Source organism: Perna viridis, chromosome 2 (genome assembly GCF_037379345.1).
Source record: "Perna viridis isolate PV_CMFRI_1.1 ecotype Kerala chromosome 2, ASM3737934v1, whole genome shotgun sequence".
Taxonomy (NCBI): Eukaryota; Metazoa; Mollusca; class Bivalvia; order Mytilida; family Mytilidae; genus Perna; species Perna viridis.
In genome coordinates this window covers 42,592,391-42,620,000 of record NC_142446.1, presented here as the reverse complement: position 1 = coordinate 42,620,000, position 27,610 = coordinate 42,592,391, and the positions used below count along the sequence as shown (strand labels likewise).

At 32.0% G+C, this 27,610-nt stretch overlaps 2 protein-coding genes across 34 annotated transcripts in view; one reads left to right on the top strand and one right to left on the bottom strand.

Annotated features, from left to right (window-relative positions):
* LOC148625171 (uncharacterized) overlaps positions 1 to 17,612 on the bottom strand; it is a 64,083-nt gene extending 46,471 nt beyond the window's left edge. For 23 of the 33 annotated variants that reach the window (XR_015919871.1, XR_015919870.1, XR_015919869.1 and 20 more), the window contains exons 1-2: positions 16,913 to 17,611; positions 8,127 to 8,317 (exon numbers count right to left, since the gene is read on the bottom strand). Coding sequence is in view for 24 of the 33 variants with exons in the window: in XM_088568499.1 (XP_088424625.1) it covers positions 8,127 to 8,317; positions 16,913 to 17,464 (743 nt within the window). In the remaining 9 variants the exon portion in view is untranslated. Of the gene's footprint in view, positions 1 to 2,319; positions 2,466 to 2,754; positions 2,909 to 4,045; positions 4,065 to 6,818; positions 6,926 to 8,126; positions 8,318 to 12,286; positions 12,554 to 16,912 lie in introns of those variants that run through there. The other 10 variants (XM_088568498.1, XM_088568500.1, XM_088568505.1 and 7 more) reach the window with 7 other exon arrangements.
* A 2,264-nt stretch (positions 17,613 to 19,876) lies between these two features.
* On the top strand, positions 19,877 to 26,833 carry LOC148625170 (uncharacterized). The gene is made up of 2 exons (XM_088568495.1): positions 19,877 to 19,960; positions 22,831 to 26,833. Exons 1-2 carry the CDS (start codon positions 19,915 to 19,917, stop codon positions 24,609 to 24,611), a joined length of 1,827 nt encoding a protein of 608 aa, XP_088424621.1. The 5' UTR covers positions 19,877 to 19,914; the 3' UTR covers positions 24,612 to 26,833.
* Positions 26,834 to 27,610: the final 777 nt, after the last annotated feature.

Sequence of the window (27,610 nt, the reverse complement as noted above, 5' to 3'; positions counted from 1 at the left end):
ATCGGACCAACATTAACCATACGATAACCCAATATTCATAAGTGAAATTCGGCCAATAAGAGGGAAACCATTACCTTGTTTAAAACAAATCTGTTCTCATGGTGTATTTGTGGTTAGATCAAATCACTGAAACCATTTTAAATATTATGAATGGTTTATTCAAAATTTGGTTAAGAAAGGGTTTACTATAATTTGACTGGGATGCATACAGATATCTGATTAGACAGGTACAAACTAGAAATGTTCTGACAGAAAATAATACCCCCTCCACTACAACATGTGTTATTCCACAGTCAATAACCGCATCTTTTACAAAACTAGTCAAAATTGAAATACCTGACAACATGTACACCTTCATGTAGTGATCTACAGATTGCATAAAGTTAGTGAGAATCCAATGAGTAATAAGGGAGGAGTTGTAAAAATTAAATCAGTCACCAAGAGTCTATAGCCATGTTTTATACAAAACTTGTCAAAAATGAAATTCTTAAAAGTATGTGTGTTTATATATCGATCTAACATTGCAAGAAGCTTCATGAAGATCCAGTAAATAGGAGAGGAGTAATAATGGGCAGTTATGTTGGACAGACAAAAAGAGTGGAATCTATATATCCCAAGAACTGTTTTTGGAGGGTCAATTATAACTTTTAGTACTATTAATGGTGTGCTTTCAGTAAGATACTAGTATAGGCATTCAAATTACCTCAAGCTTTTAATTTCTTTATTTTGTAAAAAAAAAATAATAGAATTTTGTTATGATAAGTGTTTCTATTGTACCCAGTTTAAAGACTGGTGGCTTAAAATAGAATTTCTCTTTTAAAATTACCTGATAAGAATTTGAGAATTCCATTGAAAGCATTAAGATGATGCTGATAATAAAAATTAAAATTAAAATTTGTCCAAAAAATTGAGATTCACAACTGAAAAATTTTAAAAACTAAATGGCCTCTTTAATAATGTGATAATATTACGGAACACTGTTCAGAAATTTTCTGTGTTGTTAACACAAAGAACAGGAACAATTGTTTAATATATTTCATGCACAACAAACCCATTAAATTTTAACAATGCACTTTTCAATATTAAATTTCCCATTCTGAGTGATCTTATCCATTAATTCAAATCAATATTGAATCAGTAGAAAATCATACCTTACATGTCAAAGAATTCTTACACCTGGTCTTAATACCAAGTTTTTGTTGTTACTCTATTTTTTTTAATTTTTAATTTTTTAATATATTTCAATTTCAAATTAGTGTGTCCTATTCATAATCATGCTTTGCAATCTAAGTATCTTTTTTTGTTACAGCTGCAAAAAGCTTTTTATTCTATACTAGTTTTTCCCACATGTTTTGCTCACATGAGATTCTTTTATGAAACTTTCTCTTTTTTTTTTTGGCATGTTAAATCATGGTAGTCTGAAAAAGTATTCCATTTTAATATTTACCAGTGTTCAAATTTTTCTGTCACATATGAAAAGGATTTCCTTGGTCAATTTCATTTCTTGCATTATAATGATTTGTTGATAAAATTAGTTACGAAAGTAGTATGCAAATATGAGACAAATGCTACCTTAAACATTTCTGAAGAAACAGTTGGAACTGTTCATGGTATGATCAAGCCACACTTAAAATATTGTCTGTTTCCCTTACCCAACCTTAGCTCCTGGCTTGGATAGGTAAGTTAAATTAGAGAAATATTTTTCTCTTCCCAAAGTTCATATGATTCTGTAAAACTATGATCAAAGAAGTGAAAAACTTCACTTTTGAATTAAAAAAAAAAAATTGGTCAGAGATTGACAATAAAATTATTTGAGTAGGGCCAACATTTATTGGTAGGTAGGGTAAGGGGAAACAAATTTAATTTTAATTTTGGCCTCAGCTGTCTGTTTAATTTGTCCATTTTCCCTGTTATCTTGTTGATTTTTTGGGAGCTCACCAAAGGATACCACCACTCCCACTCCAGTAACCATTTTGTTAAAATATACCAATAAGTCTTCAAACAGAAAGTTGATGTCACTGCAGTTTAAAATTGAATCCCAGGATACAGCATACCTATGTTAAGGTTCTGTTAAAATATAAAGTGACTGTGAAAGGTTGTTGCAAAGAAAACTTCATCAAAAAAGTATGGGATGTTCAAACAAAAAAAAACCAAACAAACAGACAGACAGACACCCACAATACACCTCCTGACAAGCAATGGTGTAATAATCAAATGGTGACCACTAATCATGATGAGATAAACGAATTTCTGGCCAAGACAATCAGACTGATTATCAGTAATGTGAAGTAAGTACAAATACAAGACATTGGTCCTTACCAGATTAAGTATATCCATCCCTATGGTCTTTTCCAGTACAATAAATCACCCGGGTAAGACTAAGTATCAAATCAAGTCTATTAAACTCCCTTTTATTTTTATACTTTCTACCTTTAAACTATTGACATAACAATAGGGTCCTTTGTACCGAGGAGTGATAGCATCAAAATAATATTTTCTTGCTTGTTACCATACAGACAGACAGAAGGTGTATTTATAAATATTTTAAAACCATTTGATCATATTTATGTTTTAAACAACCTGTAAAATATGAATGTGAACAAGAGCTTCATTGAAATACGTTATAATTTTGATAATCTCATTGACAGGGTTTTAATTGATCAACTAAGTGGCAGAGGACCGAATGGAAAAATCAATGCCTAATTAATTTACTATAGACATATGTAAAACTTTAGTGATTACATAGCACTTTACCTGCATTTTGTTCATTGGCAATTAATAATTAAACACTATTATATCCTCTAAATGAAAATATCATGGTGTGATTTTATCAACCTCGCCGTCCATATTTCTATACTTCGATATTGTTATGACATAAACATAGCAGTTAATACAGCCTTTTGGGGTATGTATATTTAAAAACCATGTGGTCTTAACACAGATTTGACATGCATGAATGCTTTCGAAATAATTTCGGTCTAATCAATACTGTATTATGATAATTGGAAGTTTCACTTAGGTGAAGACCTATAAAAACGACTCTTTCTCAAAACAGATAACTTAGTCAATGGTTAAGAATTAAAGGTCCTGTTCAAGATTAAATATTTTATTATTTGATTATGGTTTTTGTTTTAGCTATCAAGGATTTTAGTTAACTACTGTAAATCACTGTATTACCCGGAGAATCAGGTTAATTTCCTGTATTTGTGATTTTGCTTCATTATTAAATGACTGTAACTTTATTTTTACATGCGACAAAGCGGACCCATTCTGAGAATCTATTGTTAGGTTGTTACAGAACCATGTGATGCAAACCTTTTATAATCATTTAAATGTTAAATTTACTGCTTCATCAAAAGCTATAAAGATGAATGCATTCAAAAGGCTTTACAAATAACTTAAAGAGATGAAAATATTCTTAGCAAGCATGTCTCAAATAGAAATTGACTCAGGGCAGGCAGCAATTTTTCCATGAGTTTGTACTGGTGAAGGTTCTCGGTCCAAGATATATGTACCAAATCTATAAAAAGATAGATTTACATGCCTTTGAAAGAATAATTCATCATAGGTTACCACTTCTTTTAAGGTTTCCTTAACTGATCATCCCACACCTTCAATTTTCCAATAAGTATTTCAGTTTTTCTTAGAAAAATTAGATATTAAATTACGTTCTTTGACCCCAAAATAAAAGGTGAAATGAGTTACCTATACACAAGCTATGATATAAAAATACTAGTCTTCTAATAAACCTGACATATATAGGCAAGAAAAAGTTAAACCTGATGTGATTTTTTTGTCTAGATGTCATGCTTTTTTAAGCTTTTAGCTAAAGCAAAATTCAAATATACTTACCACTGTTGATTAACTCACAGAATGTAAAAATTTGTCCTTACCATGTAAGTAAGTTTCCAACAGAATATCAAATTTAACAATAAACTCACACAAATTGTAAAATATTCCTAGAATTCTGACAAAACTAAAAACGATCCTGTTAGAATAACCATAAAATATGGAACAACAAAACAAATACTTGTTGCTAACTTACACTATATTCTCTAACTAATGTACTTTATGACAAAATATTCCAGCATTTACATGACTTAGAGAATCAATAGGTCGGGAATCAATAACAGCATCCCGATTTCTCCACGGAAAATTAGAAATCCCTATACATGTATGGGGTATAACACCTTAAGTCCATTTAAACATTAATTATTCACCTGGCCTACAAACAGTGGTTAATTTAATGACGGTTTTTTAATGTTATTCGTTGTTTCACTGAATATAAATTAGAATGATATACCGGTACTAGATCCACACATCAATACAACGGGTAATTTCAGGTACATCTAACTACAAATTTTATAGATTATGTTGGCACTTAAATTTTCCTCCGTAGATAAATTGCTATTAATTTATAACATGTGATCATGACATTCTCAATATCCATTTTGTTTTATAAGTATTAGAAATGGTTGATAGTGCATATACTCAGCTTACTCAAAAAATACTTCAACACAGAATACAGCTGAAAGAATTTTATACTAGGTTTGTTTAAGTCACTGAGTTGGTCAAGTTCAACAACCAATGAATTCTTCTAACTGAGGTACAGCTTCAATAATATTTCATTTTCAGATTAAGTTCATTAACATTTTTTTTGAAAAGTTTCTTTTTTTAATTCAAACAGATAGGAAACAATCCTTACTTTTTCATTTGATTATTCCTTCCCTCTTTATTTGATATATTGTCAATTTCAACATTTACATGTTTGATCTTTTAAAATTTCATTTCCAATTATAGTAAAATTTAACCTTCAAAAGTTTTTACAACAATAGTAAATGAAATAACCATATTCAGGTGATATTTATAGATAAGTAAACAAAGAGACCTATCATCTCAATGAAGGACCCTACAATCACAATCAATCTCATACAATAAGCAAATAAGCATTTTTTTCAATTGTCAATATAAGAAATAAAATTACACCATAATTTTGTAGGTTTCACTTGTAGATCAAAGGATGAAAAAGTTCACATCTCATGTCTTTTGACAAGGAGTTTAAACTAAAAACAAACAAAAATTTAAAACAGGAATAAGTTTTTCCTACTTCAAGATCAATGGGCTCATCTGTTTACAGAGCTGTTCCAGATAAACAATAGCCCCTACTTCTTTGAAAGCCCCCCTAAAAATCAATACCTTTCATGTCAGGTATGTGATATATGTGACTACACAAGGTGTCATCTAATGATAAGCTCATAAAGTTTAAAAAAAATAAAATGTGATTTCTTGTCCCAAGAAAGAAAGCTTAAAAGAAAAAAAATCATGAAAAGGGGGAATGACTTGGAAAAAGATGAAAAATGAATGTGAGAATATTTAAACTTAATTTATTATTTGATACAAAATTTTAATAAAATTTCACCCACAAAAGAATAAAAGATGTTCCAAGAAATACAGCGCTAATGAAAAACAATTTTAGAAAAATTATTCGGATTCTGGAAAAAAGAATGTAACGAGAATAGGTATGGTGTATATGTAAAAGAGACAACCAGGATGAAAATGTCAACCTAAGACCCACTGGTCTTTAATGAACAATGAGGAAATCCTCATACCACAAGGGCAGGCTGCGGCTGGCCCCAAACATCATTATGCACAGGTACAGCTACAAAGTTGCCTCTATATACTCCAGCAACATCAAAATAAAGGATGCATTTGAAACTTTTACTTTATCCATTATTTGATATAAATCAGTGGTAAATATCACCCACAAAATAAAAAGAATACAAGATGTTATAACTATACATAATCCTATAATTTTGCTTCTGTTTAGCTCATAATTTACATGTAATCTCAATTTTAATTTAATGATATTAAAGTGAGTTAAAGTTTCCTGTCCCCTTTATTTACAAATAGAAGTACCTATTTAAATAATGTGTGAGTTTCAACATGTAAACATGATACGCAAACAACATGACAGTGAAAGCCAATACACAAATTATTAAATAACTTTCCCTTCATTCCAAATCTGTTGACCTTAGGTTTACAACCAACATATAAACTTTTGTTTACATATATGGCCTGTGTTAACAATTATAGCACTAATGATTATTCAAATATTTAGAAAATCACAGACGAGGGAATGGCAGTTCATGAAACCTAACATGCAGGACTGAAATAAGATTTTCTTGAAAACTAGAGAAAGCTCACTAAGTAATATCCCCTGAAACAAAATAGGAAACCCAAACAGGTGCACTGTGGCATCATCTGATAAAAAAATTTGCACAAAATTCATCAAATCAGTAGCTGATAAGAGCTGAGGACAGAAATTAAGGACAGATTGACAGCACGATCACTATACACCTCCTGCTTTTAACCAAGGGAAGAGGTATAAAAATAACAATCAGACAAAAATATATATAATTTTGCCGTGGTTAGATGTAAGGTGGATATAAACAGTGTTCGTTGGCATTATTTGTAGACTCCAATGTAAAAAACAAATTTCCTATGTGAAAAAAGGCCCATAAGTTCTGAACACTTAATACAATATGTATCATAACCAAATGTAGACTGTAAATTGTATGAAAAGGTATATTCACGTGGAGACAAAAGGCTTGGACAAACATATATGTGGAGTAATACTGGTAATATGCCCCTATTTCACTGGGTCCCTCTTTATAAAACCATTTCTCAATAACTTATATCTTTGTTGAAAGGTACCAGTAGATTAACACAGTATATACACACATACAACAAGGAATGTTTGATTTCATAGGTTAAACACACTGACAGATGATGCTGCACTTGTAAAATTTCTTATTTACCTTCTTCTACATGGTTATATAGTATGTTAAGTCCATATACACTAATATTTGTCCTTGTTAAAAAAAACACTTTGTTAATATAAGTAGTCTGGCTCATTCTATATACAATGTACTGGATTCTCTAAGAGCCAAGATTATTTAACTAAATTCATCCTTCTGGAATAATATGTCATGAGAGGAGTAAATTTTGATTATATTAAACTAACAGTAAGGGTAATGTATTCCCGTGTTATCATAAATCAATCAACCATCATTGAATATTCAATTCGGAAAATTAACAAAACTCAAAGAAGCAATTGTATACCATAAATTGTCAGTGCAGTTTCAATGCATTTCATTCATTCAAAAAAATTATGTTTTAAAAAACCAAGTAATTAATCATTACATTAAATAGCATGCATTTTAAAGGAATGAAGTTGTCATCTTTATTACCAGGTGAATTAAAATAAAATTCTGAAAATATTTAAGTTAATTATTTTATCTTTTTGAACCAAGGCTTGACTTCATAGCTTAAACTTTGCACAATAATTTGGCTATATAAAAAGAGAAAAACATAAATATGTAATATAGTTTATTTAGTCTGTCCATTCATTCAGTTAAAAAAAACAACTTGAAAATGTGAAAAATCTCTTATTTCTCATCCACACGAAATTCTGTTTATAATAAGAATAAATTTGCTTGAAAGTTCAACGCTTCCATTTTTTAACTGCTCAATTGGGCAATTTTTTTCTTCTATATTTTGTTTTTGATCACATTGTTTCTAGTAGATAAAACTCTTAATATAAAATACAGTGACAGATAATACATCTCTACAACAAAACATAAAAACTTCAAGAAATATCAACAGAATCAAGAAAACCAAGCAAAAATACAATGAGATGATTTTTTTGGGGTTGTACACAACTAAAGACTCTCAACCAAAATAAAATAAAAAATTCACAGGTTTCTTAGAAACAAAATTTAAGTCTGGTATGACATTTCAGTACTACTGTGGAACACTGCTTTCTCATTTTTTGTTTTGGTGAATAACTATAAGTATTATGACAAACTCACAAGATTTTTTATCCCTGCTTCAAGTGGAGTTAAATTTTAATGGTAAACCTGTAATTTGGATTACTTCCCTTACAGTCCTGCAACAATAATTATATTCATCCATGCATATCAACATATGATGCAAAACTTTCATTTAAATTTTCTCTTGATTGGTGAAGTTGTTATTACAAGAAAAGTGGACAGACGAACAGACGGAAAGACAGGGTGTCTTTTATGTTCAAAACTTTGTGTGCATGGGGGCACAAGTACACTTACTTCAGAAGTAATTCAAAAATGTCAAATCTTTTGGCAATCACAGCATAATGTAGTGCAGTCCTTTCAAGTTTCCTGTCATCAGCATTAACATCACAGCCAGCTTCTAACAACAACCGACAGATATCTATGTGGCCATGTTGAACTGCTGCAACAAGTGGTGGGTTCCCTTTCCCATCCTTCCTATCATAGATCTGAATAAAAAAAACATGAAATCAAATAAAATGTGGGAGGAAAATACCCTTGACTGGAGTTAATGTTTACGCCTGTTTGTGAAAGAGACAATTGTGAGTGTCTTTTGATAATTAAGACTTATAAGGCAGTACATAAAAGATCATTACCCTAATAAATTGATTGATTGATTGGTGTTTAAAGTAAAACAGCAATATTTCAGCTATATCCAGACAATGAACATGAAATGGGTGGTTAAATGAACAAGAAATCATGATTAAATGAAAAATGGGATAGGACACAAGGAGAATAAGGCAGATGATTTTTTTATTTCTACTGTCATTGAAGAATAATCCATTTTGGGATTATGAAAAGGGAACTTAAAGCTAGAATCAATATTTCATTAAGTGCAGAAGCAGACTTTCATTATTTTATTCACACTTTCTATTTCTATCTTCAAACCCAAATTTTATCTCTTGACCCAATTCGTTGATGTGTAACAGTAGACCACAATGCACTCGATGAAATTTACAACACTACTACATGGGAATTGAACACATGACCTGATGCTCTACTAAGAAGTTGAGCCAATGAGTACTACAATAGCAACCAGTGTGAGGAAGCCACAGCTGTAGACGTCTTGTATTGCTTTTTCTAATTTCTGTGCATGCATTTTACTAGGCTTTAAGATTGAGATTGTGAGAAGCTGTGAAAGGGGCATTTATTAGGTGTGTATCCAGATTTTTGGAAGAGAGGGTTCCAAGAAAATATAGGTTTGATCCTAGTTTTAGTCCATCAAATGTTTCTATTGTCAACTTTTGAGCTTGAATCTCAACAAAGGACACAATGACAAAGTCCTTTCCTTTACTCTGTAGACTGTAAACACATTTGTGACATAGGCTGTGGTAGGCTGTATAGGTTGGTCCAGAGTAGTGAGATCAAATCTTAAGTTATGAAAAGAGGTTCCAGGCTAATATTTACTTATTTTGCCAAACATTTCTGCCAAATCAACTGATATTTTCAACAATGAGAGAGTTCAGACTCCTGCATCCCTCCTCATGTTGTGGTTCCACTACTGGTTTGTGGCAGCACACTATGTCATTCAGTAAGACATTAATGCCTTAAGGCGATCAAAGAAAATAAAAATTAGCCCCCCCCCCCCCAAACACATGAGGGCATAATTACTTAGACTAGCAGGCTGTGTCAGCATACATCAACCAGAGTATAACATCAGAATAATACTAGTAATATCAGAAACTCTGTTCAAAGAGACTATTTGGTTCCGTAAGATGTTAAAAATGTACATCAATCTATTCCAAATATGTTTAACAATTAGTTTGCTAAATCTCTCTCTGAATTTTATCCGGGGGCTTTGGAGACAAAAGAGTGAAACAACAATTTATACAGTTCTTTCAGTCCCCAGAATTCACAAAAACCAGTCACCCGTCAAATTAATTCATATCATGATGTGATGTTTCGGGTGCTTTTAAGACAAAACAACCAAATAAACAGTTATATACAAAGAAAACCAACATGAGGAGGGCATCGTCTTGCCTGTTTCGTACACGGTGGGTTTTTAATTAGTTTTGACTTGCGTTTTTTGTTCTTTTTCTTACTTCTCTTTTTGTGTGTGAAAAAAAAAAACACAGGGATATGCAGTCCGACTATATATCATGGCTCGGTATCTGGGTAAAAAATAACAGAAATAAGCATTTAAGCTAAGGTAATATCGATTTATGCATATGCAAAAATCGGATTTTGCATATGATTGATTATTTATGTATATGATAAATTCGAATTTTACCTATGCTAAATTATTTTATTATATGCAAAATTCGATGTATGCATATGCATAAATATTTAATCATATGCATACATATTTAAGCGTAGGCATAATTAGAATCTTGCATATGCTAAAGTAATACAGCATATCCTTAATTCGTATAAAGCATATGCTTAAATAATTTTAGCCTCTGAAAATTCGATTTTAGCATATGCATAATTCGAATTATGCATAAATACATATTTTTGATCCTGATACCGCGCATATACATGTACTATAGTAGGGCAGCATATTTGATTGTGGGAGCAAGCCACTGTGGAAAAATAGATGAGGTCTGACTTTTACCCAGATGTAGTGTTGGCACAAAAAAAAATATTCCAATATAATTAAGCGTCTATGAAAGAATGCAATAACTTTGCAGGTATCTATAATCAAGAATGGGTGTGATATATACCGGATGTATTTCCTAAATGTCCCAATAAACAAAGCCTCCTTGTTACATTCAAAGAGGGTAAATTACTCATTATTCACTGTCACTTACACAAATGGTCTGTTAAATTCTGATCTAATACACGATTTTAACGAGCCATGAAACATACCATGATTCGAAATTCTTTTTTTTTTTCATTAAATATAATAAAACATCTTGTTTGAGGTCAAGTCAGTATGACCACGGAAAAGGGTGCACTATTTTGTGGTTGCTATGTAATGATGAAAGGAACCTTTGTGCTGGGTTAGTCATTTTGACATAAAGATCGCTTCAAACAAAATCAACTTTTTATTCTTAGTTGATGCTGAGTCATCCTTAGTTCAACCCTTAACATCAGAAACATATGATACTGATTTGGGAATTTTTATTAAAGAATTTTTTATTCATTTATGCGGGTAGTGTATATTAGATTCCTTGATCTATGTAAAATAAAGGTAAAAATTTTCAGAAATAAAAAAAAAACACGTTTTAATCTTTTTTCTGACCAAGTGAGATTCGCAAAAATTTAACCTTATTGGCCATAGAAGGTTAGCCAATATCTTAATTGACCTCCCTGGTTGAAGAAAAATATTCAAATTTTTAACAATATGGCATTTCCCAACACTGTACGACCCCACACGGACTAAAGTAAACTGGTACTCCAGTCAAACACCTTCATGGAACTTAACAGATTATATAAAGTGCGATATCAGTGAACATATTGTAAAAACAATCATCAAATCAGGAGGTGTATAATAATGATTCATCATATTTTGATCGAATCAATTTGGATTTTCGATTATTCAAAGTTATTTTTTTCTGTTATTATATGAATGTTCGCAAATTACAACACCAGCCAGCATATTGCGTTCTTAATTCCCTTTTTACATTAAACAAACACACAAAGATATGCTTATGCATGTTCAAATATAAGTTACTTGTAATTTATAAAGGTAAAAGGGGAATGATGGGGAAGGGGTCTTTAATTTTTTAGATGGCACATGAAAAAATTTGTTTTCTGAAATTAAACTTTTTTAACCAATTAAAGATCAAAACGAGGGAGGGGGAATTTTGTCAAAATCTGGAAGGGTCTTGATTTTTTCCTATCTACATGTAGGGGTGTAGACAAAAAAGAGTAAATCAGAAATTTTCAACCATACTCCAAATAAAAGTAGATGACCAGTCAATTATTGGAGAAAACCAGGCTTACCTGAGTGTATAGTATAGCTAACTAATTACGCGTCATCAGAAAAATCATGAAGGCGAAATATAAACCGCTTCGAAATCAAACTTGTAAAATTTAATTGATCCATAACTAGACCATATCTTTTATGATTAGGTAACTTCAAGTAATCAGTTTTTGAGATGGTCCTTCGGGTATTCATTATAATAATTATGACCTTAAATGATCATTATATGTTACTCCTACAATGGAAGAGGTTGGAATTCCGTTCCCCCATACCCCTAACGTTAGGATGGCGCACCGAAAGATATTAGATTGCCAGACAACCTTTACCATTGATGGAGTACAGTATATGTACATGTATAAGGCTCTTAGTTACAATATATTTAAACGAAAAGGATGCCCTAGCTATCCTAAATCTTGTTTTTGTGGGGTATAGAGGTGGACCTTGAACCCAGCCATATAAAGACACATACATGTACAATGAACTGAAATTAAATATACAATGTAGTGCATTACCAATCTAATGTGATTATGATAATATAAAGGCAACCTACCTTTAATAGTTCAAGTCATATATGAATAATCCAATTACATGTACAATGTATATATGTATGAAAGAGACACTCTGTATGAATACACGCTTAAGACGGTGTGTCGAAAGTACTCTTTCAATGCTTTACGTAGCTTAATGTTAGATGTTGCGAAACTATGACATAAATTTGTTTTACTGGTGACCTGTAAACAATAAAGAAAGTAGTCGTCTAATTAAAACACCACCCTATTAGTATTCGATACACTTCGGAACCATTTAGATATAAAATAGAAAATCGCAGTTAGGGTGTTTAAAACAAGTGTAAATAACAAACAAGCATTGTACTATGGTTAAAGGGTATACCGACTCAAGTTTCATAGTAAATACTTGTTGTTATGGGTATAGAATTTTTATATTAATCTTTAATGCTCAAGATTGATCTTTTCAAATATTCTCATTATTTCCTCCCACTTTTGTTTATTGTTCACCTGTTCAATTGCACCATTCTGTAAACATTCAGCGAAGAGGCACACTTCAGCGAGTTTGAATAACTTGTATATCTCTTGTAACGGCAATATTCTTAATCGATTATAACTGGAGTGAACAAAGTTAAAGAATTTCTATGCAATAGGGTCTTTCACAAAATCCCAGTCATTGACCTTGCATCTTTTCAGGTCTGAATGAATTTTCAAGTGTAGTTTATTGGCCCACTTTGATCAGTGTTTCGAAAGTGTGTCGGTGCCAGGGAGATTTTCCCACAGTTGTAATATAGTTGCGACCAGAAAACTGGCGATTTAATTTTATAAATATTGAATCATATCAATGATGCTGAGGCGAACTATTCAAATCACTAACAACAACACGTACCAAATAAAGGCGCATCCTGGGGAAGCCAAGGTCCCTTATAAAATCGCGGTTAAAAAAAAAATAATCACAATTGTGTATGTTTGAATGAAGAAAACACTCGGAAATGGAATATATTTTGATAATCATCTGTTATCAGGGTATGTAGTAATTATGGTGTCCATCCATTCGTTCGTTCCCCAGTTCTATAATCCGTAACTTCTCTGAAATTGCTGAATGAAAGAAATTGGTTCGGTAAGGGCAAAATTTGGCCTCAAAAACAAAGTCTACACGAAGAAAATGTTATGTTGTTTCTCCAGCTCTTTAATGTGCTTTATAATTGATTTGATTAGTTTATGGTAATAATTTGAACATATGCGGTCATATATGCTCTTCAAACTTGGCCGAGATCGGGAAAATCTGTTTGAAAAGGCTTGAAAACACTAAATTTTGTGCATGTCTTCATTCTTTTAACAATGGCCACGTGCGTGTTGACTCTCGTTCTTCACATATTTTGTGTATGATAACTAGTTACAACTTGTGTAAAAATATCTTGAGTCAACAGATGTGTGGCTAGTTCCGTTCCTCACAAAAACCATCTTAAAAATTGCAGAAATATTAAAAATTAAAGGTTTTTGTAAAAGTTACATAAATGCATACTGTTATTTCTGAAATACCATCATTAATCTCCCCAAAAACATCTTATATTCAATGTTTGCGACCATTTTACTATACTACTACAACCTACAAATCAGCTTTAATCAAAATTTAAAAAAATGCCCAAATTATGAGGCCAGAAGGGGTCCTTACCGAACCTTCTCTTTTCATGAAATTTTCATAGGTTATGTACTCATGATGCAATTGTGCAACTCCTATTTTGTTATTCCATCTGAATGAATAATAAGATTTACTGATACAAAACATGAACATTGTCATTTGTCGACCAAGGGAACCATCTTCTAATCCGCATCTCGTCTTAAACCGCTGAAAGGAATTTGATGAAACGCTCATAATGGTTCTTTATTACTATGATGCTATTGTGGACCTACTATTTTGTTTTTCCATCTGAAAGTTGTTGGGTTTAATTCTGATGGAAAACATGAACTTGGTCATTGTTCGGCCAAGAGGGACAATCTTCTAATCTGCGATTCCTCTGAAACTGCTGAATGGAATATGATGGAACCTTTACATGTTCTATGTTACATCTGAAGAACTTATAAGGTTTCCCAATGCAAAACATGGACTTTTGTCATTTGTCGACCAAGGAGGCCATCTCCTAATTCGCAACTCCATTGAAACCGGTGAATGGAATTTGATGAAATTTTGATAGTTATTTCTAATTAGTTATTCTATCTGAATGCCTTAAATCCTTTTTGTTTTTTTTAAATTTTGTTTCTGGGGGGAGAGTGGGGGTCTCACTAGGTGAATTTTCTGTAGTTTTTTTCTAGTTTAGTATTATATTATTCAGATAGTTGAATACAATTTCTATTTTCATATAACCTTTTCCTTCCGAAAATATGAAAATCTCTTTGTAACTGTCATTTACCACATTATTTGAATCCAAATTGAACTGATACTAACAGCTGGTGCAGACTGGCACTTGTTTAATTCTGTAAAAAAGTTATCTACCCTTATTCAGCAATTATCTGTACATTATTACAAGTGTCTGTTACTTCACGCAATCCTCATATTAAAACACAGAAAGTGACACATCAACGTGTTTTGTCTTTAAGACATTTGGTACACATTTTAACAATTATAGTTCAATTCTAGCTATTTGCTAATGGTTGAAACCATTTTCTAAGAATTCTAAATTATTGTAGCGTAAACAGTTCAATTTACCACTGAGTGTCAATAAAGAATTTCATTTCTACGATGTATTTAGAAGAGCAAATGACTGTTTAGTATTATCAAATCAGGGCCGGATCCAAACACTTTAAAAAGAAGGGTTGCTAGTCGAGGTTCCTCTGAAAAAGGGGGTGCCGAGACATTATTTGCTATTTTTTGTCAATTATACACACGAAAATAACTTTTTCCAATAAAAAGGGGGTACCAACCCCCTTAACCCCTCCGGACCCGCCACTATTGTGGCGATACATTTCTCTAAAACCTAAACAGTATAGTATGACACATTGTTGCCAAATCAATAAGCAATCATTTTCCCCATTGTCGTAAATGTTGAAAGTAATAATCTGTTGCTGCTACATTTTTTTACAGAAAAATCTAGTTACTACTCTGGGAAAACATCCACTACTGGCGTCGGCATAACTATGTCCAATACTTTGCTTAAATAATGTTTAGCATTTAGTTACCGACATTATAAAATGATCATAATTTGTGCAGAAAAAAAAATGCATCGTCTGTGGACGTTAACATAAATTACTGTCGACAACAGAAATAAAATTTACGGTCAACTCTTTGGCAGTGTCAAAACATTATTCCATTTCTTTTTTCATTTTGCATTTTCGTACATGCATGTGTATTTGAAAATTTTAATATGCCATTTGGTTTATTGTTTGTCTAATTTACTTGTGGAGGAGTGAGTACTAACCAAAGAAAGTACCAGTTGGTACAAAAATCAGGCAGTGGGGGAATTGGATAGATAAAAAAATCCAAACACTTTATAAAACTGCATGTATTTTCACAATTTCGCCACAAAAAAAAAAGAAATAAGGACTGTGGTATACATGTGTATTTGTTATCATAAAACTAGTTATTCATTGCAAGTGAACTATTCCGGGTTTATAAACTCTGACAAACGCACAATTTTCCAACCTTCTTCTTAAAATTTCTTGTGGTACCAAAAAGTGGTCATTTAGAAAAGGAAAGTTCAACGTATGATGTCATGTCTGAGTGTTAATGGAAAAATGTTACAGAAAGTTTTGAAGTTTGCCAAATCAATTCTTTCGAAGACTTCTGACACCATCTAAACTACACTTTACTCACAACAGGAGACTGAGTATTCAAAAAGAAAGAACTCGCGTGCATTCAAACACTTCAAATAAATCGTGTAGCCATTCAGGAGACTGCTTAATGGAAAATTAAAATACCTAAGAAAGTCTTTACTCAATACTAGAAAGTGACCCCATTCATTTATAAAACATATATTGCACAAGTATATATAATACATGTAAAATGCAAAACGTTTAGAAAAAATTATAACAAAGAGACACAATGTGATATGTATATAACCCCTGTAATTAGTGGTTAAATTCCTTTTGTCAAGAACATAAAAACGTCCATTTAATATCATTAGCTTGCTCTACTTCATCATTGTCTTGTCTACGACCAAATACACACATTAATCCCTAATTGGAGCATACTATTTCATGGATAAATAAAGATTAATCCAAACCATATATGCTCTGTCCCATTGAAAATTGTTGTATGGGCCAGCGACTGACAAAAGCTTTATAATGGAGCATTGATTTGTTCACCAGATACCGTTTATCACATATTAAAAGGACTATATAATCAATTTGTACCCGTTTATATGGAATTTAAAAAGTCATCAATTGCTCCCAAACATGTGCTTTTTATGTCCTTCAATGTGTATAGAACAACTGTGTGTACAGAAGTATTATTTATGTTATTTCACAGTACAAGTCTTTTGAAAAATACAGAGAGGAAAAAAGAAAAATGATAATGTACTGAATGGTTTTGACAAGCATAGAGGTCTAGTTTTTGTGTGACTTGAAAGAACCTTAAAAAAGCAAGCTGAAAAAAAAACTCTTGGGGTTAAGCGAAAAAAAAAAGAACTTCGTCATTAAAATGTGTTTTAAATCTATGAGCCAAAATTCATTACCTCTGTAGGTTGATTATCAACCAATAAGTGGAAGCATTCCTTATATCCCAAATGTATAGCCAAATGTAGAGGATCAATCCCATCCTGGTCAAACCGGTCCGACTCAGCACTATGGCCCAAAAGTAGGGATATGTAGGATGTATCCTTATAGAACACTGCTTCATAGAGAGGAGTCTGGCCTGCTTTGTTATGGTGGTTTATATTCACATCGTGTTGAATGAGAATTTCGGCACATTTGTGGAAATGGCGTCCCCATGAGGGACCACTATCGCATCCCTCCTTAATACAATATGACAAGAGATTATTCCCATCCTCATCAATTTCATTATTTTCCTCATTCAGTAAATCTTTGAGGCTATCAAAGTCTTTGACCTCCTGTAGTAAATCCTTGAGGTCGTCGGCATGACCCTCTCCCACAGTTTTCCATATTTTGTCTTTCAAATCCTTCCTTGTATACTTAGGCTTACTGTCCTCTTCTTCCGAATCTTCTTTCTTCCCTTCGCTTTTTGTTTCATCTTCTTCAGGAATTTTGTCCTTGAAGCCTAGAACCATTCTACCCTCAAAGCCGCATCAAGATGTTCCGTCTTTCGCTACTTCATTTTAATGTCTATAGAAAACAAACCTTTGAAACTGATACTGAAACTTCATTGCTATAAAAAAAAAATTCCAATGACATATTTGTAGAAGACGAAGTCAATATCAACCAGTTCTTCGATGATGGGTTGTTCATTCAAGCATAATATCATTCAATTAGATACAAAATGATATGAGAACTTTAATGCATGACAGCACTATAATTACGAATTAATTCAAATTAAATATTAAACGCCGATATATAAAGAAGAAAAATATAATTATGTCATATACTGTCAAAAGGTTGTGAGATCTTTGCGTTCGATGGGGTTGCTATTAGTCTATTGATTTGGGTTTTCAAGCAATATTTGCATTTATGATTTAGCAATGCGTGTATACTTATGTAGTTAAGCTAATATCGATTTCAGAAAACAATAAATAAAACTGCATGCCAACGATGTTTACAAAATTCAATTTCCGTGCAGCGCCGGGAACTTCAGAGAGCGACCATATTATAATATTGTTTATTTATGTTTATTCTTTTAACAGAACAAAACCGGTTTCGGTGTTGTTTTTTTTTTTTTCGAAATCATTATATTGAAAACTCGAAAATAGAGATTGGTCCGATTTTGATGCACCTTTGATTAACCCTACTAGAAATGCAGCAATATTAACAAATTAGCTGCCAACGACACCTTAGAAAGTCTGACTTATATGGGACATAAAGCTCAAAGAGTAATCAAGGGAACCAATGTTATAGTGGTAATCAAAAGAATGTAATCCAGGGACAAAGACCAGACATTGAAAACAGACATGCACAAAAAAGAACATAAAGTAACTAAAATCATACATACAAAGTAACAAAAGTAAATGAGCAACTCGGACTCCACTAAAAACTGGGAGCATGGACCAGGTGAACCGGTAGGGTAAGCGTCCTCTGCTTTTCTAGAAACACCCGCCGAGTTGCTCATAAAAAGTTCGGGGTAGACAAACGAGGAAAGGAAAACTGTGACCCGTTGAATAATTCAGTTTTCATGATGGATACACCATAACGATCCACGAGTTCATGTAAAGGACCATAATACTTCCACAGGAAGTCCTATCATCGTACTCGGGGTATGGTTTTGGTAAGACTAAACTTCATCCTCATAGCGGTAGTGATTCAATTTATGTGTTTCAGTAGGTCCAAGCTAGACGACCAGACATTGCAAGTTACAAAAATAATGGTCTGTTTGTACAGGAGAGTTCTTCGTGATGTCATCACTTACCTGTGATTTGGTTTTGGTTGGCAAAAAATCCATTGAGTGGCATGGGGCATCAACTTTAAACCATCATAACATGGTCGTTTTTTAAGATAATTGAAAAATTCTTTTGGTTCCCTAAACTGCCAATAAAACTCTTTTCATCCATGGAACTTTTAAATAAATATTCAGTAATTATACTATATGAGCATAAAATTTAAAAAAACAATTTTATATGAAAATAGAGGTTTACATATAAATATCGTTTCAAATTTATTCTTCTAGTAAAACAGTAATAAATTCACATATAAAATATGAATTCTTTTATGTATATGAAATATTTCACAGAACCAAAATTGGATGTAAAATAACAAAGCTATAAAGTTTTGAAAATTGGGACTCTAATCATGAAATTGTTAATCGTTTATTTAGTTGTTTATTTGCCAATCTATTTGACACTTAGTGATATGCAAATCAGTGAATATGACACCACTAATGAGATTGGTGAACTCTCCTATAAGCGGAAAAATCACCCATATAAGTTTTGAGGAGAGTAGTGCCAAGAAAAGAAACGCGCAATTTCCCCCGTTTGCTGATTTTGTCTTTTGATGTATACTATTTTTATTTTTTTCAAGGGGTGTGATCCTTAATCGAATGACAACCTGTTGTGGTTCTCGTCTTTATACAGTGATAATTCATTCATACCTATATTTCCTCAAATACATGAGATATATGAACAGTTTATATATACAGCAAGTAACAAAACATTATTACATGTAAAAAATGGAAAAAATGGAAAAAGATATCAAATATTTACAATTATTTCATGAAACATGCATTCCAATCGGGGATATCTGTATTAGTACAATCCACGTTAACGTTATCGCGAACAAGTCTAAATGGGCGGTTGTATTATGCGGCGCATCACATACAAACATGAGCGTGGCACAATTTAGTGAAGTTGATTGCGTCATCATCGCTGCTTTGCATAGTGTTCGGTATTTTCCTAAGTAAAATAATAGAAAAATCATCCTGGGAGTATGAGTCAAGTTCTGTAAACAGTTCTAGGTCGAAGTTTTCGATTATCAAGTCCCACCCGATTACGAAATAACAACACGTGCTTTTTTTTTGGAAAGGGGAGTTAATTCACTTCCCGCCACCTATATTCCGTACGCACAGTTTTACTTCATGCAATGTGATCAGAACAGAATCGAAGCAGTTTTTTTCTGGATAAGTAAGTATGTTCTTGTATCTTGCTTATGCATTTGGCAGTAAGAAACCGTGTGCAAAATACGGAAATAAATGAGCAAATAACGTACTGCTGTCCATAAATTGCATAATCTCTTGGTCAATGCTTGATCATCCCCATTCATTTTGAAACCCCACTAGCAATTTTTTTAATTAATGCTCATTTTAATCTTGTAATGCATAGATCATTTTCTTCTCAAGGGTGGGGGGCTGGGGTTGTATGTTGTGTTATTATGGCAAGCCAAAGTGGACAAAAATCAATATTTTGTAATATTAGAAAATAATTTTTTAATATTACAAAATCATTTTTTGATATTAGAAAATATTTTTTAACATTAGAAATTTATTTTGTAATATTAAAAATTCATTTTCTAATATTACAAATTCCTGATTTAGTAATATTACAAAATATCTCACATTTAGTAATATTACAAATTGAATTTGTAATATTAGAAAATGAATTTCTAATATTAAAAAATCACTTTGCAATATTGCAAAATCAGTCACATTTTTTATATTACAAAATGAGTTTTTAATATTAAAAAATCGTCATTGAATACAACAAATCCATTTTGTAATATTAGAAAATCAATTTCTAATTTAAAAAAATCATTTTTTAATATTAGAAATTGTGTTGTGATATTAGAAATCCAATTTGTAATATTAGAAAATAAATTTGTAGTATTAAAAAATCATTTTTTTAATATTGGAAAACACTTATTTGTAATATTAGAAAATCAATTTCTAATATTAAAAAATCATTTTAAATATTAGAAATTTATTTAGTAGTATTAAAAATTCATGCAAATTCCTGATTTAGTAATATTACAAATTGGATTTGTAATATTAGAAAATGAATTTTATAGAATTTTTATTAACACAAGTTTTTTCAGCAGCAGCCAGAATTGAAAATTTTCATTGTTAAGTAAGTGGGGAAATATTGATGCATATTTTTTTTATGTCTGTGACTGTGTAATTTTTTTCTCTCAAATTTGGAAAATTTTTTTCAAAATAATCCCAGTCCCTTCCTCTCCTCCGCCCTCTCTCAGCATAAAAATAGCCAGTGCCTAAGTTCATTCAAACATTGCCATGATCGGTTCAAATTTACATTCAAGAGTGGAAGTGGTTGGACTTTTTCGAGGAGAAATTATAGGTCCACATGAGGACAATCAAAAAGTCCCCAATGAAGTGTCAATATACAGGGGTGGCAGGATTCAAGTCTAGTGGGGGGCATTATTTAATCAAATGCCGTGCAAAGCAAGACAAAAAAATATTGTTGGGTGAAACTTGTGGTGAAAATTTTTTTTTCTTACAAATTTAGGGGGATGTACGCCTGACAAACCAGTCCTTGGATCCATGTCCGATATAAAGGACTTGACATGTCAAAGGTCCTCTGGGACCTTGAATCACCACTAATTTGAAACACTGTCAAAGTTACAAGATTTAATGAAATCTGATAAACCAAGAAAGTTTTTACCCAAGAATAAACATATCTTCATTGTAGTATCAGTAACTATTCTAAAGACTATAAAAAAAAACAAATTAAACTATGGCTTTGCTTGATAAAGTGCCTTTAAAAGCCATCTAGGAAAACGCTCTCTAACAACCAGCATATTAATAGTATCCTGAGAAAATTAAAACTTGTGAAGGGCAACAGAAACACTTGTAATAAAATCGCCTTAATTTACTTAATCTTAGCTGTTTTGCCAGTATATTTCTTGAGCTTTTTCAGATACTTGATCAAGGTCGGACTTTTATTTAAAGAACTGTCAAAATTGTTTTTTTCTATTATTTACATTTTTACTTTGAAAATAATTAAAATAATTTTTGCATTACGTGTACTCTATACAATTATACAAATTTAAATCAGACCAACCAATCAATCAACCTATCCAACTTTCCTGCTTTGTATTCTTTAATAATAAAAAGAACCAAATCTGATAGGGATCAAACAAAGAGAAATACTTGATGAAAGCAAGTTATCATCCAATCTTGCTTCATTTAGCTCCTGGCATTAATATTCTGTATGTATTATAAGTTCAGTTCGGAAATAATGCAACTTAGAAATAGTAAGTGTAAATTTTCATTACTTGATATACAAATGTAAGCTAGTGGAAAATATTATTTAATTCATTCCCTGGATGTTATAATTGACCTTCTCATACCAAGTAAGAATTTTTTTGGAAGGGGGTTTTGGGTCTAGAATAAATGGGTTTAATTTTGAATAAAACTGCAGGACAAATATTCCGTGGTGGAAAATCCACATTTTACAATTTGTCTGATCAAAGAGGCTTAGATTAATTTAATGAAAAAAAAGTCAGGAAAACATTTATGACAAAAATTATCTGCTCTCTTGTTTCTAGTCGGATATTGCCATGTAAATGTCAACACATGCAAGAGGACACTATCACAAATTTTGACACATATAATTTGGTTTTTTATTTAACTATTTGATTCACCATTGATTTATTTGCATATAATCTGATTATAGAACAGTCAGCACAAGTTCAAAAGCTATTTTAGTGACTGTCGGCAACCCAAAAAATCGGGCAAGATGTTTATGGTCAAATATTGCAATGGACAGAGATGTGTTTGAATACAAACAAAACATAAAATGTCATATGCATATGACAAATTTCTTTAATTGTTCATGCCTGTGGAATTTTTTACAGACTCTGGGAAAATATTGGACTATTGTTAACCAGGCTATAAATTCCAAGACATAGGTTTGTTACAATTTTTTCTTGGATATTGCTTGGTTTTCTGTGAAACATGCTTTTAAGTTATTACTGTAGAGCTACAAACATATATCAGAAAAAATTATTTTTGTTTATGAACACTATCATATTTTTGTAGATCTAAAAATGGTTATAGAGGAAGGTTTAAAAGAAGGAAAACATATCAACAAGACAATGGATATGAATGCAATAAAATCCATGAAAGGAGGCCATGAAAGTGAAGCATCCTGGCAGAGACGGAAAAAGTTTCTGATAGTATGTCAGTCTAGATACCCAAAAGGTCAGCTGATTACACTATCGTACTGCTATGTTAATGTTTTGTTGTATGGCTGTCGTTACTCTGAAGAACTCATGGATGACTTGTATGAAAGAGCATGTGATGTTGCAAATTACCCCTGGGAAGACCCTGTAAATATGTCACGTTGGAATGAAATCTTTGAGGAAAAGCAGGGAGACTTAAACTTTTATGCACCTAAGAAAAGAGAAACTGGAAAAAGAAATAGGAAGGAAAATAATGCACATTTGAACGAATCAAAAGAGAAGATAGGGAAAATTGGCAATAGCACTATAAAGGATAAGAGAGATAAAATAAAAAAATCTGAATTCGAGGGCCAAACAACCAAAAAACTATCAAAGCTATTAAAAGCAAGGAAGGGAAAAGTTGATCATGAGGCTGTTACAGGAAAGAAAGGGCATGGACTGAAAGCCAAACTTAAAGTTAGAAAAGCAGCCAACATAACTAGTGGGAAAATAAAAGTAATAAGTGCTAAAAAGAAACATAAAGATCCAACAACTGTTACAAAGAAGATTGTCTATGACACGTTAAAGTCTATCTTAGCTCAATCTTCATCTGGAAAAGATAATAAAGCTAGGCCCCATGATTCATTTACGAGTATGAATAAGATTGAAAAGAGTGAGACAAACAACTTGGGAATGAATGAAAAGCAAGTTGATGAAGTATTGACAAGTTTGATGAACAGCAGTAAAATAAATTCTCAGAAGAAAAATCCCACTGTAACTGATGAGAATGTGAAGTATACCTTCGAGAAAAAATCCCAAGTTAGGCCAAAGAGACCAGAAGAAAAGCAACCTATTGCCAGCAATCCTCTAGTCCTGTCTGATAGCCTTGATATTAACAATAATATCAGCCCAGACAGCAAAAAATATGCTTTCAAACAAAGTACCACTAAATCATCACCTACACAATCAGCTGCTACAGTTTTCAGTAACAAAGCCAGACATAAATACTCAATCAAGACTTCTGAAAGTATGTCACTGGACAAAAAACATCACAGTAGTTTCAAAGCCTCAGATCACAAGCCAACATACAAACAAAAGCAACAAATGGACAAGTCAAGAAAACAGCAACCATTTAACCGGAATCATGGATGTACAGACAGCAATATGAATACTCAAGGTTATCCAGAGTACCCAACTGGTCACCATTATGACAGATACTTGGAGTATATTAGGTTCTGTACATCTAGGGGAGATCCTAGTACGCCTTTCCCTTCTTATGAAGGCAATATGTGGGGTTTGCCTAAAAGTGGGAGGTTTCATGATAGTGGTGCCAGGTTTCCGAAAAGGCAAGGACATATGAACAAGGGACAAAGCAAATCACCACCCAAAAACAGTTTTCAAGTTAATCCAACCAAAACTTTGAATGCAAAAAAACATTACAGACAATTGCCTATACAACATATGAAAGAGGGAAGGCAGAGATGTCACTCTACTGAATCTGAAATAGCTGTAGGGGACATTAATAATAATGAAAGGAATCAGAATGTAATATCACAAATCCCAGGTGGAGTCTGTCATCAGCGAAAACTGCCTGAAAAAGAGTACGTAAATAAAACTGAGATGTTGGAATCCATTCTGAACCAGATTCATAAAACTTAGATTATGAGCATGCACCATTAGGTGTCCACAAGCACAAAAGTCTATGTTAACTTTGTCATTGCTACTGGTTTATAAGGAAGCAGGTGCTGATTTTTAGTTTATATTTTGTTTGTCATATTGTCTCACAAGATTTTTTTTCACACTATCCACACTGATCCTGTCTTTTCAGTACAAATTTTATGAAAATTCTCTGAAATCAGTAATTTTTTTTTTTTATTGATTATCATATTTTTATAAGATGTATAAAGACAAGTATAAGCCATTAAAACTGAACACTGGTAAGTTCTAGCCTGACTGCAGTGTGATAAGTATGATGCTTGAAGATTATTGTGCATTGAATTAGATACTTGTACATTTTACTTGGTATTATTGTATATATTTGGAATCTCTACTGTTTTACAAGTTTTAAAACTCAGCAGATCAGGGAATAAGTTTGATCTGAATTCTTGACAAGTTAGAGAACAGTATATCAATATTGTATACATGTATCCCTCTTGCTTAAAAAAATGCTGCAGATGAATTACATGTAAATTGAATATGTCAATTTACCAGATTAGGCCAGTTTTAAGTAATTATTAGATATAACATATGACTGCAACAAGGTTTGAACTTTCAGGTAGAAAGTCTAAGAGTTGTAAAGGTTTTAGGAAATCTTATTTTTTTATTTTGTATCTAAAATATTACATGAACTCTTATTCTATTTAAGTTGGTTGCATTTAAAAGAAATGAAACTGAGGATAAAGTAGAAATCCTATGGAATATTTCCCATGAGTCTGATTTTATACTTAGATCAAAGAGATCATTTATATTTTGTAATGTTTTGTATGATTTTCTAGCTGATTTTGATGGTGCTATTTGTAAGTAGTTCTTATAGGCAGAGTTACTGCCCTTTTTGTGAAGTTGAGTATTTGTTTACATTTTACTAGGCTAGTATAAACTACCCAGGACCAGTTGATATAAAATACATCAATATTTGTTCAGAAGTACCAGTATTAGTAATGAGGGTTGCTTTATATAATGCTGCTAAATCTACAAGCATCCCTTCATGATAAAAGTGTCATATTGTCCTAGAATTTAAACAAAATGAAATTTTCTAATGCAAAAGATCTTGCAATATTGAACACAGAATATTGTTTTTCTTTTGCTATTGTGGCCAAAATGCCTATAAAAATATTCATCATAATCATCCCATCCTTTTTAGCTCACCTGGCCGAAAGCCTCTTGGGTTATTGCCATCACTTAGTGTCTGTCGTTAACAATTTTTCAAAACAATTCTCCTCTTACACTACTTGACCAATTAGATCCATCGGAATACATGGTCGCCGTTATTAAAGATAGAACATAGGGGTCAGACAGTAGTTTTTCGTATATGTCTCCAAAACCATTAGGTTTAGCCAAATTCTGACATGGGTAAAAGTGTTCAGCATGAATAGATCTATCTGGTCAAATTTTTGTATTAATTCATTAAGCCATGTTGGAGTTATTGCCCTATTTTGATGTTTTTTGCTATTTTTAATGTTATTTCTTTCAAAAACTTCTCCTTTGATGCTACTTGACCAATTATGAATATTCCTTAGAATATCCTGTATAGAACTGGTTTGGGGATTTTTGATTTGTCAAAAAAAAACATGGCCACTGCTACTAAAAATAGCATATAGGGGTCAGACAGTAGTTTTTTGCATGTATCTCCAAAATGGTTAGGTCTAGACAAATTCTTTTATTTGCTAAAAAAATCCTTATTATAAGGCCTACAAAAGTCTGGGGATAAAAGTTTGGACGAATCCTTGTAAGAGTTATTGCTCTTGTAAGGAAAAAAAATGACTTTTTCACACTTTGAAAACTATAGATAGAAACTTTCAATTAGTGAAATGATCCTTATGGTAAGTCCTACCAAAGTTTTCTTGAGTCAAAATTGTTGGACAAATTAAATTTATAGCCCTTGAAAGACAAAGTTTAACTAGGTGAGTGATTCAGGCTCCTGGGAACCTCTTGTTTTTTTACCCATCATAATCATCCCATCCTTTTTTATTTTTATTTTTAGACTTTCTATTGTTTTGTTTCAGTATCTTATTTTGATTCAACATTTTTGTTATGATTTGATTGTGTCTTTTCTGGAGGAACAGTTTTACAATTTGTTTTTTCTTTTTGTTATTTCTAAGTAAGTGTGTCTTACTGTGACTTCTTAGTGATTTTTATTATGAATAACAAATCTCAAAAGTATACTGAGTTTTCGTTCATTCAGTTTTGGTCATAACATATATTACATTCAAAATTAGCCAAATGTTGTTCCCTGTTGATAAATAAAATGCTTCTTAATGCACAGCTTCATACAACCACAGAGGCAGAAATCTGAACAAATTGGTCAAATTAACATTCAAACTTGATACAGCTCTTAATTTGTATTGTAATGTTCGACAAGACTGTGACCAGAATTAAAAATTTGCTGTAAGACATAAGATATAAGAAATTTATACAGAGTTGAAGAAAATGTTCATTCCAGACTACTTTAGCCCTGAATTCATATGCTATGAAGGATGTAATATCTTTTAATCCACCATAACATTCCTTCTGTGGCATGGAACTTATTAGGACAATTTCATAGATATTCATTCACCTTTATTTAAGTTATTGCCAGTAAACCTAAATTTATTGGTTTTTGGTCTCTAACTTTTCCATGGCTACAGTAAGCACATTCACAATCTCTGCCAGACTTTGTTGGTACAGAACCATGTAATACCATTACATAGATATCTACTTGCAATGTATATTAATAATGTATATTAAACCTATTACAGGGAGCATTCTTTTCTGTCATCTTGCAAAATCATTTTCAATGTGCTGTTCAAGATGCAAAAAATTGTCTTCAAATTACACAAAAAGATCTTTTGGAATAAACATATATATGGTAAAATTACATACATTAATTTTATAAACCCTCTATCAAGGGGGAGTTAATTGGTGGGAAAATGTTCTGTAGAAGTGAAATGGGAATTTTATTT